At 44.0% G+C, this 20,158-nt stretch overlaps 1 protein-coding gene across 16 annotated transcripts in view; it reads right to left on the reverse strand.

Annotated features, from left to right (window-relative positions):
* Window positions 1–20,158, reverse strand: part of DOCK7 (dedicator of cytokinesis 7) — a 97,624-nt gene that overhangs the window by 70,879 nt on the left and 6,587 nt on the right. For all 16 annotated transcript variants that reach the window (XR_011810839.1, XM_072041443.1, XM_072041445.1 and 13 more), the window contains exons 2-7: window positions 18,683–18,788; window positions 4,718–4,893; window positions 4,455–4,523; window positions 1,648–1,777; window positions 1,329–1,541; window positions 836–921 (exon numbers count right to left, since the gene is read on the reverse strand). Coding sequence is in view for 15 of the 16 variants with exons in the window: in XM_072041443.1 (XP_071897544.1) it covers window positions 836–921; window positions 1,329–1,541; window positions 1,648–1,777; window positions 4,455–4,523; window positions 4,718–4,893; window positions 18,683–18,788 (780 nt within the window). In the remaining variant the exon portion in view is untranslated. The remainder of the gene's footprint in view (window positions 1–835; window positions 922–1,328; window positions 1,542–1,647; window positions 1,778–4,454; window positions 4,524–4,717; window positions 4,894–18,682; window positions 18,789–20,158) is intronic.

The following is a 20,158-nucleotide window of genomic DNA, read 5'->3' on the forward strand; positions in this document are numbered from 1 at the left end:
AGTTCATCTCTACGGCTATATTAGGTCCTGGAGTACTCTATGAGTAGGAGCTATGTCCCATACATATATCTCAGTTATGAGCCGCAATGTAGTCTAACTGGAGCTCTCTAATAAGAAGGGTTGACCTAACTGAGGACACAGAAGATGAATACAGCAGTGTGGAAAATCAGTTTTGTACTTTATTTCTCCAAGGGAATAACAGTAAAATTTTACCTTGTGTTATTAGAGAAGAGTTATAGGCAATGAACCAGCTGCAGGTAACCCTATATTCAGGAGCTTCACTTCATTAAACTTGTTTAACAGGTCTCTATTCCTCCAGTTAATGCTGGCTAAGTATATAAAGTCCTCACTCTTAAAGGGACACAGTCAAGGTTGTTGAGCCTAAACTTTGGCAAATCTTTGGTTTGCTTACGTTGTGAAGCGTTAGTTTTATGTTTTAAGGCTCAAGCATTTTTATTTATTTTTTTTGCCCCACTTAAATATCCTTCTTAGAGCTGAACACCAATGGCTGGTCAAGTGCAGAGCCCTGTGATATGGGACAGATTCGCTACAGATTTGCTGAAAAAGAACGCAAAAAAATGCCAAGGAAGGTAAATACTTTCTACATCACACCAATATAAAGGAAGTGTTGAAGATAAACTGAGTCTGATGCACACTGCCGTGTAAGTTACCCTTTACAGAATTAACCTTTAAGCCTATGACTAAAGTAAACAAAGTTACATCGCTTTAAGGGTAATAAACAAGGCAGCAGAGTATTTCCAGGTGCATGTGGATACAACAGCAGATTTAAATTCTCCATTCCTGTAACACAGCTGTTTGTTGGAGTGATACTTACTTAAGGGACAAACACTTCACCAGGAGTCTTTGGCCAAAGTGTTCTTTGGGTACTTCAGGGACACTAAGTCGTTCTATAGGCTCCTCCTGAAATTTGTCACAGGAACAGCCATTTAGACACAAGACTTGTAAAAACCACTAATACCATTATGAAGCAAGTACATTCATCATTTTTTTCTCTTAATACCCTAGCACCAATCTAATCTAAGGTTTACCAGTGTATTGCATTCTCCAGCAGCTATGAATATATTAAAATTCCCCTAATGTTTCTACATTATAGGGGACTAGATAACAGTAAAGTAAAATCTTCAGAACGTAGTATGTATGGCAAGACAGCATGCTGAAAAAAACATGACTCCAGCAAAATAGCAAAGGTTCTCATGGAAATTAAACAGAGATGGTCTTAACTCCTTGAAATAAATTGCAGACTGACAGATTTCACATTCCCTACATCCTCCACTTTTTTAATCTCACCCACATCCATACAAAAATACCTCATCTGGTGCTGGGTGTAGTGCAAAAAGCTCCTTATGCCTATTGGACTTCCTCTGATCTTCATTGTGGTGGTCGATCTCTTCGTTTGGGGTTCGGTCCAGTAGGTTTGGGAGAAGTGCGTCTGGAAGGGAGTTCTTCAGATCAAAAATACTGCATGCCCAGCTGCCCCGGGGAGTGTCGTCAATCGACATTGAACGTCGCTTAAGGTCATCCTGGGATTCAACAAATTAAAAGCAACTTATAATGGGAAAGGGACTGCACTTTTAAAATGCAACTATAAATCAGGTTTTATGTAGCAATGTTTCAAAGGTACATTACTTGTTCGTCCTGGTAACTGTTGCCATCTGGAGCTTCATCAGACTCAAAGACCTGTTTCGGGAGCCCCTTTTGCCTCTCCTTCTGTTTGTCTAAAGTGTTGGGATTAAAGCCAGTTCCCAATTTGTGATACCTAAAAACAAAGTATTGCAAGTGCACTGTTAGCATTTTTTGATCCCCAACCCAGAAGCAGAATTGCAGAACAAACCCAGTATTATCAGCGTGGGGCATCTCAAAGTATGAACTGCTCTGTGCAAACAGTATTTCCAGTCACTGTCTGCTGTAGCTGGGTAACAATCCAACAGCCAGTATTCCTGTAGTACAGTGTGACTCTGTTCAATTATAAAGCCATGCTGGGTGATGTCCAAGGAAGTATTATCAATGCCCAATTATGGGCATCATAAAACGTGCAATTGTAGTGCCAAGCTTAAACCAACAATAACGCGGGGATGGAAAGCCAGCGGATCTGCTGAAGCTGGAATTGGCTGGCAGCAGAGAATATTAATACCCTGAAAACCAACACATTAGCTTCAGGTAGGACTGCGTGAAGCCTGAGGTCCTGAGCACGCTGGAAAACATTTGAGTTTCTGACACCAACTAAAATGAGCATCTTCCCAAAGCATCTCTATAAACAGAATCGGGCCCTTCAGAACAATGCAGAGCTTAAGAGCACTTGTTAGTAAACAGTCTGTCTGCTGTTGCTGACAAGATCAGACCTCTTTGACTAACAAATTTTTGGATACCAAATGGCACTGTGTCTATATTTACCCACACATATGGCCACAGCCACAGCGTCCTTACAATACAAACTCTTAAGTCAGTTCCTGAAGTAGTGCTGGGGTCACATCTAGAATTAATTGTTCATATCCTGCCCTGTTACTAAAATTAACACAGAAGGATAAACAGGCATGGCAAATGCATGGACGTGCTAGCAGTGAATAATGAAAGGGAGGTGAAAAAGTTGGAAAGTATTTTTCTCACTAGGCTATACTTCCTGAGACCTGAACAATGCAATCTGCACAATCCTTAGCCAAACATTTGCATTTCAAAAACTTAAGTTCATTCTAAGCCAGAAATGGCTTCAGAGATGCTTGTGGTCATTGCTGCCATCAGTCTAGCATACAGCAACTGATGCCCTAAGGTTGAAATAACATTCTATATTTTTTTCAGGCCAACAAAAAAAACTTATTTACCTTTTCCAATACTATGAAACTATTCACTTAACGAATGGATTCCTCTGCCCCCCAAAATATTTTGGTTACAAAGAACTGTAGACAAAGATTGAAATAAAGAATTTTTCCCCTGGGGTGGGAGAGAAAGGAGTATGGCACATCCGAAGTCGTGTTCTTCTAAAGCTAGAAGAGCTGGATTTTGTGCCCCCAGAGCTAGCCAAAGCACCTGTAAGCACCCAATAGGATAGACCAAGGAAACCTGTTACCACTATCAAGTAACAGATCCCTGGTTTCCTAGACAGCAAGACTTTACGTGAAAAACAATTCAGTTCTTTCCAGCCAGGCTTTTGGGCTTCTCCTCTGTTACAGCAGCAACCCCTTCATCTCCATCCAGTGCACTGACAAGATTTTATGACAGTAAAAACTGCCGTGAATGTTTATGGAAGCGCCTCTCCTCTTCTGAAGGGGTATGAGTCTGACTGTGGCAATCACTCAGCACACCCTCAACCCACTCAGGCAATGCTGATGTCTCTACCTGCACTCCTTCCTGTGTCTGTGGACACAAACCACAACTTGCAGCTGACCTACACAGGACCGAAAGCTTTACTGTTTCCAACTACAGCTCCTCAGTGCAGGAATCACAGCCAGGTACTACAGATACTAGTGAAAGTCACTGAGAAACTGAGATGTGTGCTTGCTGAGTGTGTCACAGCGTCCAAGCCTACTGCACAGTCCAGACTCTGCTCACGGTGGCTGGGAGTTAATAAAACATCTCTCTCTGCCAGGTTTCTTTTTTTTTTTTTTTTTTTTTGCGTGCGTGTGTGTGTATGAGATTGCAAACCACATTTTTATTAGGTCATCTTAGCACCGCAGAGCATATCTTCAGCATCCCCTGGAGTGGTGCTCCGGACAACATTAAACCAGTGAATTGTAGCAACTGCCACAAGGGCAGAGCTGTAGCCGTAGTCAAGTCATTTTTAGGTGATGCACATCACATGGATCACTTACTCCTTGACAACAGCTCTTGAAGTCATCAGACCTTCAATCATCTGAGAGAGTATATGTTCAAAGTAAAACTACTCAGAAACTTTCCAGCTAATTTGCATAAAATAGTCAATGCATGCATGCTGCCTAAACAGTTAACTCATTATGTAAACATTGCGATAGTTTAAATATTAACAATCATTTCTTTAAACCACGTACTTTCTCAAAGTGTCTTTGTGAACAAATAAACAGGGCAGAATACTGTGCCTTCCGGTGCTTGTGCCTGCACGTGAACCTTACATCTTTACAAAACTGAAAGAGCTAAAAACATAAGAAAGCAAGCACGAAGTAAGTGATGACAGCAATTTTACTTCCCTAAAATAATTTTACATTCCTTAGTTTCCCTATATTCTAAAGGAGCTGCAGTTGATGAAAATGGCCTAGATTTTCAAAACCGTCCTAAGGGGTTTTGATGTATATGAGATCCAATTTTCAAAACACAAAGCATCAATTCAGCTGAGCTGGGCAACTAAAAGCCAATGTACATGAAATCAGTACCCAGGTCAACCATTTTTGAGCCTCCTCATACCAGTTAGCCACCCTGAAAAAATTTGAAATATGAAATCAAGCTGACAAATGTCACAGGGTACTTACTTCCTATTCACAATTGCCCAGTCTTCCGTGTAACTTCTTACACAGTCCCTCACATGAGGGTCCATCTCACTGTTAAAAGAATAAAAACAAACATTGTAAAATCACAGAAATGATACTGCCTTTTGACCATGCTGGCTTTCCCTTAGGTTTGTTTGTGCTGTTTCAGGTATTTATGGACAAGAAGTCCAGGCTTTAGCCTTGCAGATGTTCCAGTGTGGAACAACTAAATCTCTTGGGTGAGCTGCAACCCTGTCACCTCCTACCTCTCTTCGGGAACAGCAGACACGAGCGTTCGACATTCTCGGGGGGTGTACACAACCTCAATGTCATCAGAAGGAAACTCAAACAAGTCTCGCAAGGGGCCAGACTCGACTGGCATTGGGTGTGCACTAAGGTATTCCTCCAAGTCAACCGGCTCCACGGCTTCTGTAAGCGGCACCTGGGAAAAGACAAGCAATGGAAGAGTCTTAAAACAAGGAGAAAGAAAAAAATACACGGATGCATGCTACTTGGTTTTCTAAACCAGCTCTTCTGCCTTGTTGTGGAAACTTAATCAGACTATAATTAACCCTAGTGATTACCTATGGTAACCTAGTGGTAGTAGTCTTAGTAAATACATATCATAATGCTGTTTTTCATGTCTTATCTTTTATCTGCTATTTCTCTAGATATTCCTATTATGCATATCATCAAAATCTCAAAAACAAAACAAAACAACAACAAAAACACCCACCCACAGATTTCCCTCTATTTTCAAGAAATTCATCAGTTTGCCTCAAAAGCAAATATTACACTTCATTTCCCGTGTGTGTGACTTTGGATTTTTTCTTACCATGCTGCTGCTCTGATGCAAAAGGAACCTAAGTCAAGAAGCAAAAAACCCTTTCACCCTCAGGCACAGCCCACAGACAGGAATTCAAAGCATGGGCTGGTTTACTAGGAGCTCATGAAACCACAGAATTCTGAAGATTAACATTATTTTGAATTAAGTGACATCTCTGGGGATCACAAAATGCGCTGTTTGTCCACCAATGGTGCAAGTTTAACTACCTCTTCTACCTGACATTAGGACCTTGTGCACCAATATGACTGAGTCCACACCAATAAGGGATACCACTCTAAGTGAAACAGATGCTTAAAAAGCTTCTCCTGGGCACAAAGCTGATGCACAAAGCTGGCACACAAAGCACGAGGAATGATTGAGCAACCACACGTGCAGAGCAGCAGCAGGTTTCACTGGATGTACTGATCTCACCACACTGAAAAAAAGTGATTTTTTTACGATACTTAAGAAAAATCTGCGTAAACTGAATATATACATTATATAACTGTGATTTTACATACGTATACTACATAGATACATACATATTCTGATTTAGGCACATTATACTATACGGCCGCACATAAACATAGACATTAAGAAAATGAAACACTAACAGCAAGTTTTGAGGAACCTGTTTCTACAGCAACTGACAGCTTTCCTAGAATTCCCTGGCTCATTCCAGCAAGACTAAGTGGTTTCATATGAGTCACAAAAACACATCAAAATTCAGCAATTTGTTCTCTACTACTTCCTCTTTCCTGTCATCCAGATGATTTCTGTGGAACAGGGATCTAGCTTGACTTCTATTGGAGATGACTTTAATAAGAACACTTAGAACTTACGTTTTAAACATGCTTCCCCAAAATTTTGTTATTTCAACCTAAAAAGTCTACTTCTTAAACTTTATTGCCAAAAAGTTCTAAAATAAATGAACTTTTTATTCAGGGAAAAAGACTTGGCTAGCACAGTGGGTATTGAAAGAATCTCTCCTTCCACAGCCAACCTCAATGAATACTGTAATTTTCTTATAATACAGAAGGCCAAACCTTCAGCAGGAAGGTGGCATGGCTCCAACAAAGTCAGGTGAGTTAGCCCAGATGACTTCATGCCTGATAAGAATCTGGTCCACACAGAAAAGGAGAATAAAACATGTCTAGAAACCCAGTATTGATTTCTGCAATTTAGGTAAAAGGCACGGTTACTTTCTGTGCAAAGAGATGCAATGTAATCATCACGTATCTAACTCCAACCCCACAACCTTTTTTCCCCTTCTAATCTTTGACTTTGGAAACAAAGTGAAAATACTTAATTGCGGGACTTGTCAAAGGACAAACCATGTACTTTTAGCTGTTTTTATAACTGCAAAACTCAGGGCAAGCAGAACTTGTCTTTGCTCTTTCCCACTTTGCAGGCGACATGTCATCACCTCACACTATATGTTTCTTTTTATACGTGGATAGACCAGCTCCACATGGCACAGACAAGCGACAAAACATACAGCAGTAAAATGTGGCAGTTCATTGTTGAGGAATTGCTAGAAGTGAATGCTTTTTTCCAAAGAGCTGCTACATACTACTACTGCTACTTTGTGTGCAATCATTTGTGTGCACACAAAGTAGCTGAAAAGTCCACAAAGTCCAATGAATCTCCAAAGAAGAGTAAGAATTTAGAAAGGGAGACTTCATGTAAATGATGACAAAAATAGCAAAATCACTGGGCAAAGGCCACAGAGCTTTGGGGTGGCAGAGATGTGGGAAAATCAGACCCTCATTCAGACCCTCCCGCTGCCAGTCCAGTGCCACAGCAGGCTGTGGGAGCCCCTCAGGGTGACTTAAAGCTGCTTGGCTCACCCTATTTATAAGCTCTAACATTTTAAGATTTACTTTTGCTCTTCCTGCTGACCCCCCTTCCACACTTTCAGCTTCAGAGCCCACCCACCATTTTCGTGGGCTGGCTCAGCAGAGCAGAACTGACCGTGGAAACGTTAAGTTTAGATCAGCATGTATTAATTTACCTACACGTTTTCCCAGGCTAATAAAGAGGCACCTTTTCCTCATTCCCTCTGGTCTTTCACGTTTCCTCATACCTTGATAAACTGCAGAAAATTACAGAAGACAAAGAAAAAATTCTCTTTTTATTAACGTAGAGGCCGCACAGGACTGAGCGGACACAGGGGCAGGGACTGCCACAGCTGCACCACTCTTCCCGATTCCTGGCATTTTACAACCCAAATTTCACTCGTCCAACAGCAGCATCGTGATGCATTTGACAGAAGGAGAACCAGCTGGCTCTCTAGCGAAATGGCAGCAGTGCTAGTGGGGCGACGCAGTGCCAGGCTCCAGGGATTTCCAAGCCCTTCGTACACCTCAGTTCTAGGCCCAAGGTTACACTTCACAATTTTCCAGTTTGTCTCTTCAGATAACTATTGTACCATGAAGATGTAAACAAACATAAAAGTCAAACCCAGAAGCCTGTATTAGACTCACCATCTGTGCAGCCAGAAATACTGTCTAGCACCTGAGTAAACAGGCCAAACATAAATTCATGGCTATGAAGAGGAACTACTTCGTGTCAGACTATTGGCAGATAAAAGGCAAGCACATTATTTTAAGCTTTAGATATTTGTGGGGGAAGAAGTGATGAAAGAGGAGGAGGAAAAAAGGATGAACTAGCGCACCAAATGGAAAGTGAACCCAAATGGCATCCCTGCGTTTGAGCTGAGCCACCACAGCTCCTCGATGGCCGCTCTCTGCTGACGGCTTAACTTGGCCCATCCCTCTGAAGCTGTGGATGAGACCAAGAACAAGAACAGTATACAAGAGGCTATTTTTCAATTACCTGCAACCTAGCCAAAGCATCAGCTGTCTGAAACTCTTAAACAAATCCATCAGGTCCAGGGCGCACACTGAAGGAGTCAGATGAGTTCAGATAAAGACCAGGTTATCCAACATAACCATCCCAGCTTCATCGCTAACCAAGGTGCAGAACCTGTTTTATCTCATCACTGAGTCTTCAGATCTAGTCTACCTCAGCAGCCAACTCCCATGGCCTAAGATGACTGTGATAGCTTCTTAGTGTATGGGAGTTTCATCCTTACCCTTGTGCATCATTCTGATGTATGGCTGATCTCCAGACTATCACAATACCAAGCCCCACTTTCAGTTCATCTGAGAAGGTTTTGAAAACTGCTGCTGCACAAATGCAGGAAACGTGCGAGGAGCTACAGAGATGTCCTCTTCCTATGTCCCTGCCCATGGCAGGGGGCTGGAACTGGATGGTCTTTAAGGTCCCTTCCAACCCAAGCCGTTCTGTGATTCCACACTGCTGTTTGCTGACAGGCCGGAGACAGAGCTCCATCTTGCTAGATGCCGCCAGGAAATGCCTTTTCAGCTCGCCCTGGCAGCTCCTAGAAAGCAGCAGAGGTGCTTCCTCCATATGCAGATGTTCTTTCTTCATCAGACTCCAGATAACACAGGGACAATTTCAGTCAAGTACCTGCCAGCGGGCAGTCCACCTACCAACCCGCTAATTACACCTTGCAGGAGAACGAATACCAGAGCACTGCTGTTAGGAAATCGCTCACAGGGTGTCTGCTCCCACAAAAAATTTTTAGGAAGCCCCTCCAGAAACTGAAGCTGTGCAGGAGCTCTGACCATCTTCTCAGCTAGGACTACAGAATGATTTAAGTTAACAGCAAATACATGCTGAAAATATGCAAAGGGAAGCCTGCTCTCAGCAATGTGATTATTGCTCTTTGGAAAAGTACTCCTTGATTTTGCACAGCCTGTAATTAAAGATCAATTTTTGGATAGACTTTCAGATAATTCCTTAGCACAGCTTTCACTCAGTCTTGATCCCTAGGGCCACTTCACTCACAGCAAGAGCTCTTCTGGGGCTACAGAAATCAATAGGACTATACAGGGGGAAAAGGGACGGTTGGTGTGACTACAAGGGGCACAGCCTGCTCCCTTGCCAAACTAACACCCAACAAGACATACCAGTAAGCTGCTGGTACAGCAGAAATCAAACAGTCCCTATTTCACGCTTACACATCCCAATCACCCCAAATCAAACATCACTTGCAAGCCATGGTTCTGCAAATATCCTTAATCTGACCAAGGACACACACTCTGTCAGCTTAACTAAGACACCAGCCCCATTGATTTGGCTTATACAAACTATTTAACGCACGTATTCCATATGTCCATCTGTGCTGCTGTAGCTCTGGCTCTCAGTAGTTGCACCACAAAACCCTATTTCAAAGGTTTATAACTCTCCTGAAACAGGGACAGTCAAGCTTTCTTCTTTAAGGCTGTGTTATTCTTCACTGTTATATCCCCTTAAAAGCTTGAAAATAAAATTTCGTTTCCTATCGACTTTGTCCTTCTCTAGACAGTAAACATAGTATTTTGCTGTAGTTTTAGTGCGCCACTAGCCAAAACGTGTCTCCCTCCTATTTATTTCTTCTTCTGAGCACCCGTGTCATCGTCATCAGTTACAGAAGCAGCACCTGCACAAACCTGGTGACAGAGGCATGAACCTCTGCTGGAGGACAGGGCAAAACCCCACAGAAGATAACACGAGCTCCCACTTCAGCCATGCATCTCACCCAGGAGCTGCAGGGACAAAGGGCTAGCACACAAGGAGCTCTGCACCTGGGGCACCACGCTGTAAGGCTCGTGGCCTTTTCTGCCCCACCAAGGAGGCAAAAAATAGGAAGCCAAAGGCAGAGCCACCCTGAGGTGCCGGCCTGGTGTGGCTGGCAGGGACAGGGACAGCAGCAGCCGTGCAGGACAAGGCAAGCACTGACCAGGCAGCAGAGACACTTTCCATCGAGGCACTTTTCCATCATGCTCAAGGAATGACCAAAGGAGAAGTATTTAATTAGCGTACCATTTCATTAGCCATCATTATGGGCCCTTGCCTGAACAACCTTCCCCTCCAGTTTGCTTCCTTAATGAAGCAATTACATCTAGGCTAGTACCTAAAAAATTAAGGTCTGTTGTCCTGAGGACTGCACAGAAGCCCGGTAAGGGATCACAGCAGCAGCAAGGGCAGAAGAAGGGAAAATTACCAACTCCATCTCACAGACAGTGACTGTAGCACTGAAAACAGCCTGTATAGATCACTGCTGTGCAGCCTGATGCCCACAAGCATTCAGATTTTTGCCTAAGGGACTTGAACCTAACTTCTCCCTGCACAAACAGCAGGGCATAGGGGAGGTTTCTAGACCCTCTTAATTTCTAGACCCTATTCCAACAGTTTGTTGCCTGACTCACTCATATCATACAGAGCACCATGGGTAGTCTTGTGGGACACACACTCAGGTCCAGCTATGGTTTTGCAGGCTTCCTGCTAGCATATGTCAACACAGCCATGAAAATCACAATTTCCTTCTCATTTCCTCCTCCCTCCCCTACTCACCCTCCCAAGATGCTCATTCTTATGAGGGGTCACAGCAGCATTTTAATCTGTTATGGCACGATGGCTTGGCAGGACGCATCCAGCAAAACAGGGATTTGAACCCAAGTTCCCCATGTCCCAGTCCAAGACAAATTTTCTTTTTTTTTCCTTTTTCTCCTTTTTTTTCCCTTTTTTTTTTTTTTCCCCACTTTCCAGGGGCACAGACCCAGTCTGCATTTGTCTTTGAGGATCACAGTACAACTTAGGGCCTTGTAAAAACGATATTGGCAAAGACTGGAGGGTTGTGTCTCCTGTCTCCTGTGTGGGAGTAAAATTCCCGGTGCGGACACGATAAGGGACCTTGAAAAATTAACCTCGCAGAGCTCCTCATCAAGAGGAGGATCCTGACTACTAGTTTTACTTGGCACTTTTTCAAAATCAGAGTGATACTTCTTGGTAATTTTAAAGTAGGACAAAGTTCCACCTTAACTTCAATACCGCCTTAAATATTAAACAATTTATAATGTGCTAAAACTGCAGCAGATTGCGCCAAAGCTTCAAATTCTAAATTAATACCAACTTCCCACCCACGGCCTCCCTGGGCAAAATCTTGGAAGGACAGAAGAAACGGATTAGCATTTCAAAGCTGAGCCCCAGCCTCCTCTGAGCTATCGCTGGGTCTCCAGGGCAAACAGGCACTTCCCTTGCGGAGCATTCAGGAATGCAGATGGCCTGCTCCTGTTAGGCAGAGTCCCCCTGAAAGGCAGTCTGGTATCTCAGAGAGCTGCAGGAGCAGGCAAGAAATCTATCTGATGGACCGCAGAAAGGGCTCGGTGTAAATCTGGGAATACGGGAAATGTGCTGCTAAAAAAAAATAAAAATTGCAGGCAAGTTAGAGGAGGTAAGGGTTTAAGTATATTTGCTAAACAGAGACATCTGGTTTGGTTTTAATTGCAAACTGCAGGCCATAGTTAATCTAAGAGGTTCTGAAACATGAGCAATGCAATATTAACCACTGACAATGCTCAAGGAATTAGAAAACATGTTCTGCTTGTGTAAACTACATTTTGCTTTGCTGTAACACTTACTCCAAAAATGGTCATCCCTGGTTCCAAATTCTAAGAATCCCATTTTCTTAGAATCGTCGTTTGCCACTGCTGCAGTTCAAGAAAATCCATACACTTAATTTCATATTCCTAATGACTGGTGAGCACAGAGAACTCCTGCATTTAAATTCTCAGCTGCATTTGTAATATATGGAAATATTCAAATGAGCTAAGGAGATTCCTAGGCAATCTCTGCTTTTCATCAACCACAGCTGGCTACCAACCCTCAGCGAGGATGACACCTCCTCAGCCAGAAAATGCAGTCCCTACCACATGCATGCAGGCTGCCTCTGGAATGCAGCTTCCTATCTCCTGGTTTGCCCTCAGCACTTCTTTTGCATGGTGTTTTGAAATATGTAAATACTACAGAGAATAGATTATTAAAAAGTCCTTTATTTCAAACTGCAAATGTACTACTGCTGGTGAAGCTAAGGTCCACTTGGTCCAACAAAGAATCTTCTTCAAATAAAGGATATCTTCATCTTACTCAAGACACTGGTCTAGGATAGACAGAAACTCTCTAGAAAAAATACATTTTGCTTGAAAATGTGTTTGAGAAAATGACCTTTGTGTAAAAGAATATGAAGGTTATGTTCCTTAAGGAAATTCAGTGATATTTAAGGCACACTGTTGTAAATCATGAATCAGTTTTCCTCTGTGCAAAGGAAAAAATATCTATTAAATTCCCTCAAAAGTTTCTGTAAGCATTCTGTAAGCAAAAATTTCTACAGGCACTTACCCTCGAGTTTTGGATTATTTTTACAGACAAGACCAATGATCTGTAACTGGTGTCAAATTCGTATAATGTCACAAAGCTTGAAATGTGGAAAGCCTCTAATAAAAGAAAATATCTGTAAATATACATCATACCTATCTAAAGAGGATCCTATGGATAACTAACACCCAGTCTCAAAACCAGTCAGAAGTTTTATGTACAAATATCACCAGGTTATTTGCTATTATAATTGGCTGCTAATGTAAGGAGCCATTAGGGTATAGAAATATTAATCAGAGATTAATTAGTTATCTGGGAATACCAAAGCAGCTTCTTACAAAATGCAGAAAACACGAGCTATACCTCCAAGGATGGGTAAGAAGAAAGTACCTTCTTTGATGACTAAGATTTATGTAATTTCACCACAGGAGTATTTCAAGAACGGAAAGACTTTGATATAGAAAATGCAAGTGCTGAGACAGATCTGAAAGAGATCGCTACCCTCTGATAAACTGCACCGAAACCGAGAGCCCCGAAACCGAGACAAAGGAAACATCAAAGCTCTCTTCTTAAAGAGATGAAAAAATCAAACACAGTTTGACCAGAGCCTGCAGAAAACTCACAGACTTTTGGCAGAAACAATACATCAGAGCAGCACAGCCAGATCCCTCCGGACCTTGCTGGTTTGCATTTGTGGGGAGCGAAGCATCAGCTAACGAACCATGCTTTGGGTACGGATGGGCACAACATCTCAACGCTGCCCTGAGCTCCTGGGGAAGCCAGTAGGAAGCACCAGCACCCGGCCAAACTGCTGACCGATGATGCTCTGGGAGCCTCGGGTCTCCTGTTCCACTGCTCAGAGCTGGCTGTTCTGCTCCTGAAGATGTGTCACAACGAACTTGAATAAACAAAGACCAGGATTTAATTGCATTTTTCGATTCTGAGTATTTCTTAGCAGGCCTGTCGTAACGCTTCCTGTAAGTAAGTGAACTGACTTGGTGTAATAGCATTTAGTTAAGATTAGTTATCTCTGCTAATGTTTAAACTGCTTAAATTATTGCAGACAAACGAGTCTCAGCAGCCGTTCCGTAAACACCAGGCTCACCAACTCTATGTAAAAAGCTCAACCCCTGCAGCAGGACTCTCTGCTGATCCCATAACCAGTACCTAGCAGTTTGGGTTCACTAAAGAAAGCGGCTGCACCAGAGCAGAGTTAACTGTGAGCAAGCCCCAGTGGGAGGAGGCAGGGAAGAGGATGTGGATGCCTCTCCCATCCTCCCCTGGCTGCTGAGGACAGACCATTCAGCCAGGCAGGGCACAACCTCCAGGAAATACATATAATAGGAGTCACTATTAAGCCTTAATCAGCTTTGAGAGAACATTAAGACTTGGCTCATTTTCCTTTTCATTTTAGTAATTTTGGTGATAAAATTACTTGGCTCTGAACACTTCAAAACGCCCTTTTCTATCCCGCATAGGATATTGTCAGATTTTCCCTTGCAGTGTTTTCCATTCATTTGCATAAATTATCTTTTCTTCTGCTCTTAAATGACGCTAAAATAAACAATGGAAATATCCAATTACACCATATTCTCTTATTTAATAATTAGATACTATCTTTGCACTTACAGAACCCAAGCCTGACATCCAATAAACCCGCGACAAAGCTTCAATTAGCCCTAACAATGCCCATAAACCTGGCGGTGCTTTACAAAGATACATAAATGTCAGCACCTTTATTGTACATGAAGAAAATGGTGCGCCGAAAGCAGCTCAGATGCGTGGTCGAATCACATCATGTCCAAGAATCCAGCCCCCCTTTATTCCCTGACTAATTAGCATTTCTCACACCAGTGTTCCTCCTCTTAGCAGTGCTCAGCTCTGCAATAACACACACCAGCAGATAGGAAATATCACCTCTAGTCCTTTGGAAACAGCTGTCATTTTGCTGTAAAACTATTGCTTATACATACCTCCTGCTTCTTTGCAAGTTCTGTGAAACGCTGGTCTTCTAATTAAAATATATCCCTAGAGGGCTTGTTGGTTTTTTTTTTAATGAAAAATTACTTTTTTGGAGAAAAAAGTCAACCTTCGGACAACCACCAAAACCACATCAATGACTATGTTTAGCACTCAGAAATGAAGTGTTCAGAAATCCAAGATTTTACTAGTGATTGGCTACGTTTAAAAATATCAGTGTCATTAAGCAACAACAGTTGCAGAACACAGAACAAGACAACAGCCCAACTACACATCAGGAAAGGAAGAGAAGTCCATGTACCAAGTGCTTATTTTCTGTCCTTTGATAACATCATCTGCTCTCATAAAAGGCCAGCAAACACAGGGGAAAATTGGAGTATGGGCCCATTTGCAGCTACAGTCCTAAACTCTACTCTTAAACCAAAGCAGCACAACAGACAGCCATTAAACAGCAGCCCAAGACAGGCACATCAGGATGCTGAGAAAGCTTTGAGTCACTCCACCAGCAGCTAATGGCAGTCTGACCGCTGCCCAACCACCTGGCTGCATCCAGGTAAAAGCACTGCAGCATCCTCAGATGCTCCGCCACACCGCAGCGTTTGGCAGAAAGGAGAGGTGCAAGGGTCAGCAGGCAGAGTTAACAAGCACCGGTGAGCACAAGGAGTTGCTCAACAGAAAAAAACAAACTTGAATAGAAATGAAAGTGGTTAGTCACAAGGGACTATAATAGCCCGTAGTAAACAGTCCGGTTCATCAAATAAACAAAGTAAATATCCCGTCCTGCAAGATGCTGGGGAATTCTTTGAAAAGGAAGTGAAAGATCTCTGTTTTCGGTGAATTCAGTCCCATAAATTGTTCTTAAGCAGCTGTTCAGGGGGAGCTGGAGAAGCCCAGGCTCCCGCAAGGGAACACCGAACCTCTCGAAGCACAGAAGACGAGCACAGCCCGTGGCTTATGATCCTGAACCCAAATAGCAAGGTGTAAACACACACTCTACATGCCAGTGGATTTAGAGGGACTTGCAGAAGTAGCTTCAGAAAATAAAAGCTCCTTCATCGTACTAAGACCTCACCAGCTCCTATTTCTCCATAACAACCTGTCAGCGCCTCCTCTTCTGGATTTCAAAAATAAAAGCTCCATGCTGCAAAGGCTGCGTCCTGTGAGATCCATTCAGCATGTAAGGGCACACAGGAAAGGCCTCTGAAGGCTTTGGACCTGTACTTGTGGTTTGAGGGACATACAATTAAACTCAGCTGCTCTCAAAGTGGCAGAAGGGCGGAGGTTGACAATAATAAATTGCAAGCTCCTGTACAGTCAGCCAAAAGCAGCATCTCCTCTCCAGCTCCACCAGATACAAAATTAGAAACAGTTCTGGCAGCATTTTGGCTGTTGCTTGTGAAGCAAAAGGAAAGAGACTTGCTAAAATTCAGCTGACAGTTTTTGCATTTATCCTGGGTTCAACCACACCCAAGTCTGTTGAGTGTGAAAAGTTCCTGCACTGGCTTCAGCCAGCAAGAAACAGAAGGGCCAGGCACACACAGCACTCGGCCTTTCATTCACAAAACCACACATTTCTTACAGATGCCTACATCACACTGGATACGATCAGATAGCACCAGACTCACAGACGTGTTACCAAAAGCAGCTGCTGCTGGCAACTCCCAGCAGAGCCTCAGTGGTGTGACCTCATCTGGACTCATCTATCCACATAAATACTCAGGATGATGAGCAAGATGCACTGGATAGGAGACACCACATCTGCTTTACCTCTACGAGTCCTCCAGGTCCGTGTCACACACTCAGCAGTACAACTTGGTGCCATTGTGGGCATATCCACCTGAAACTCAATCATTGCATTATTAAAATGTAAACCCACGCCATGAATCCTACCATGGGTTTTTAAACCCATACAGCTATGCAGAACTGCCATGCAGATCTCCATTTCTTCACCATGCCAGTCTTATGACACAAACTTCTGAACTTCACAGCAAATTGCTATTTCAGTTTAACAGCAGTAATGCTTTCTCTCTGCAAAATGTTTGTTATCAAACAGAACAGGCAAGAACAGATGCGTAATGATGATGCGTAAGGGAGAGAAATTAACCCAAAATTCCTTAAAGGAAACCTCTGCCATACTATGCAGCCTCAGGACAGAGATTCATGGCTTGCCTAAACTCACTTCTCCTACAGAAAATCCCCTACAAACTCTCTCTCCATGTTAATTGTACTTCTGAAAGCATCTCTGCTCAGCACAGAATTTAATATGACAAACCAGCAGCTAATCCCATCAGCCGTCACACAACGCAATTTGATAGGGAAGGTTCAAAGACTGCTTCCAGTTAGCATGACCTTTGCCAGGATTTTTAGAAATTCTTGCGTAGACTTACCAGGAAACATAACAGCAACAGGATAACGAGAGACACAAGAAGCCAAGAGAGGGCTGACAATGTTGGGACTGATAAATCAGATCTGCATGAAGAATTGTATGTGCAGATCAGCAGGGCTGACGCTTTGAGCATGCACACTGTGATGCTGGCAGAACAGAAAAGATTAGAAGTAGAAAGAAAAAGTGGAAGAGATGACTCAGATGGAAAAAAAGGCAATACAACCGATGAATAATAATTATCAAAAATAAATCAAAAATATCTTCTGGCTGAAGGACAGCTTGGAGAGGTACACCGAGGAGATCCAGCTTTATGAGAGCAATGGGCAGCAGGATGTTACTGTATTGTTACTGGATGTTACTGTATTGTTACTGGATGAGACCACGTGTGAGACCAGTGAGGCCCAGAAGTCTGTGGGATGGACTCCAGTGGGTCCTTGAGAGGCAGCTGCCTGCTCCTCAGCTACCTGTCGCTGCAGGGAAGTGGGCGCGTGACGCAGAGCGCTCCACCCAGCCCCATGCTGCAGTGCCTCCCTTTTCCCTAATGACTGGATTATGCAGAAGATAGTCAGATCCACAAAGTCAGGGCTTTGCCTTATCGTTCCACACCCCTGCGGAGTCGGCTGTCATAAAGCACTAGCTGGACACACCGCGCTCATTAACCCCTCCTGCTCTGTGCTCACAGCACTGAGGCTGCACACACAGCAGTGTCAGCCTTCTGGTCGTCTTGGACACAGCTGATGTTTGGGGAATTAACACCCATTCCAGCCCCTCCAGTCCCCAGCTATTCTGGCACAGCCCTATCTCCTCAAAGATGAACTTGCAGCCTGCAGTGAAGTCATTCTAGTTGACTAGAGGTGAAGTTAGTCTTCGAGATCCCTTCTGAGATGGTAACAGCTTTAAGGATGCGTGTGTCTCCTGGAGGAGAAAGCTTTAATGCATTACACGGGACACAGCAGCATACGAACTGATGGAACTCTGCAGGACACTACCCCAAAATGAGAGAAGAACTCCTGTAACCTCAGAATGCTTGTACAGATTACCAAATTCAGGGCGTATTTCCAGCACTGCCTGATCTAATCACCCCTCTCTGAAGAAAGCGAGACGCTACAGTATTTGTTTTCGAAGTGACTGCTGCAAAAGAAACTGCTACGACCTAGAGCAACAACCCAAATCCAAGTAACGCTTCCAAAAATACAGTTCCAGCCTGAAAAAAGTTTGCTTGAAATTTATACCACCATGCTGAGTAAGTTTTGAAGGTCACTGGGAGGACGTGCAAGGAAATCTACTTTCAGAGAGGGCAAACCTCACAACATCACCTACATTTCAGCCACTCTTGAAAGCGGACTGTAAACACGTGCATAAATACACATTCCCAAAGAATGACCACATTCAAACTTTCACCACAACATTTTAAATTCCTCTGAAGACCACATGAGCCTCTTAACTGTGGTCCCAAACTTGAGAATGATGAGAACACAGATACCTGAAGAGCACAAGCTTGCAAGGAGCTCTTTGTGGGGAAACCAAGACGTGCACGTGGAATTTAATGTCCAATGCAAGCTGCTCTGGGATAAAGCAACCAAGATCTGGTCAAGGGAGTCCTACAAAGCTTCTGCAGGAACATGAACTCCCAACCACACCAAATGATTTGCAGGACAGAGACCTCCAAAATTAGCATTTTTCTGCACAGAATTATTTACCTTGGTGTTATCAGCTTAGGTCAACAACCTGTCAACAGACCCCAAACTTTCTTTTCAAATGATAATCAAACTGTGCACATCTCTTTCACTCTTCCGTGTTCCGAGCGTTACTTACAGTTGTGTGATGAGAGACGCTGCCTCCGATATTGAGGTTTTTGAGGAGCTGGGGAGACCCTCCATACTGCCCTGAGATCTGCTTCCTGACTTCAGCAGCTACGGTTCTGAAACAAAACAGGGACAACGTCATCTCTGGAAAAGAATTACAACACAGACAATTTTCCTCTGCTGCTGGAGTGAAACCAAGCCCTCAGTGCGCTGGTTGGAGTAAGAGCATCACCAGACCGCGTGTATTAAACTCCTGGAGAATCACAGAATTACTGCAAGGCTCCACATCCACGTTCTTAACAGCAAGTGCATTTTTTTTTCTTTGTGAACTACTCTTTTGTGCACACACATGGCAATAAAACACAGGACACCGAGCACAAATAACTGTGTTCCCAGCAGGCTCTCTCTGATTCTCACCAAGGCAAGCTCTCCTCCAGGGCTCTCGATACCCCTTAGCAGCTCCAAGCCCAGCCACACATCTGCTCTTGTGCTCTGCTCTCTCTTTCTCATCCCTCGCTAATTCTTGTTTGCTGCAGCCCCTTCCCATCCAGCACCCAGCCCCTTCGGCACCCAGCTCCGTGGCAGGGTGGGATGATATGCCACAGGACCAGCACAGGGGAAACAAGTGGCCAGGTCACCACGAACACTTTTCCCTTTTCACAAAGAAAAGGCAACGGTGGGCTGGTGGTGGGATACAAAACTAGCAGGGCACACAATGCCTTGTGCCCTCCACCGGACAGAAATCCCAACGCCGGGCAATTTTTCTCACCAGCGAGGGTAAACGCACGTCAGTCATCCCATGGCTGGAGGGTGAAACACATCCAGAGCCTCTCTCGGGGTTTTCACTTCCCCCAGTAAAACACGATACCACCAGTGAAAGCACAACCTCGGGGCAAAGCCACCGAGGGAAGCCCTCAGCAAGCACCACATGGGAGAGGGAAATGCCAGCAGCCACGTGCCACGCCGCAGCTCGCCTCGGCACAAACGCTTTTGTTTCAAAGCCCAAAGCCCGGATTCTTCCCCCACAAACCCATTTTGCTGTAAAGCTGCTGACCAACCCCCTCCCCACGCCCTGGGCAGGAGGAAGCTGCTGCTGTGCCTGGTTTCTGGGCCACATCTTGCTCCCTGCAGCAGCACCGCAGCCCGCCCTGCCTCCCAGATGTGAGGTGTCCGGCTCCACGGAGATGAGAAGCAGCAAATAAACCAGATGTCCCCATCTGCGAGGGCACGGCCCTGGTCAGGGGGATTTATTTCTGCCAAATCAGCAATCTTTGCAGGAACAGCCATCGCGCAGGGGAAGCTGCTGCGTGCCACCATGGTGCGAGGGCTGCTGAAACCCTGCAATATAAAAGGGGTGAAATCCCCACAATTTGGGATGCATTCAAATGGCTGCTTGGCATGGAAAACGTGACACATCTGCAGATGATGGGATGTAAAAGCTTCCCCACATTGCAGGTGATCTGTTTTAAACCTGATCTCTCACTCC

Source organism: Anas platyrhynchos, chromosome 8 (assembly GCF_047663525.1).
Source record: "Anas platyrhynchos isolate ZD024472 breed Pekin duck chromosome 8, IASCAAS_PekinDuck_T2T, whole genome shotgun sequence".
In the NCBI taxonomy this organism is placed as follows: Eukaryota; Metazoa; Chordata; class Aves; order Anseriformes; family Anatidae; genus Anas; species Anas platyrhynchos.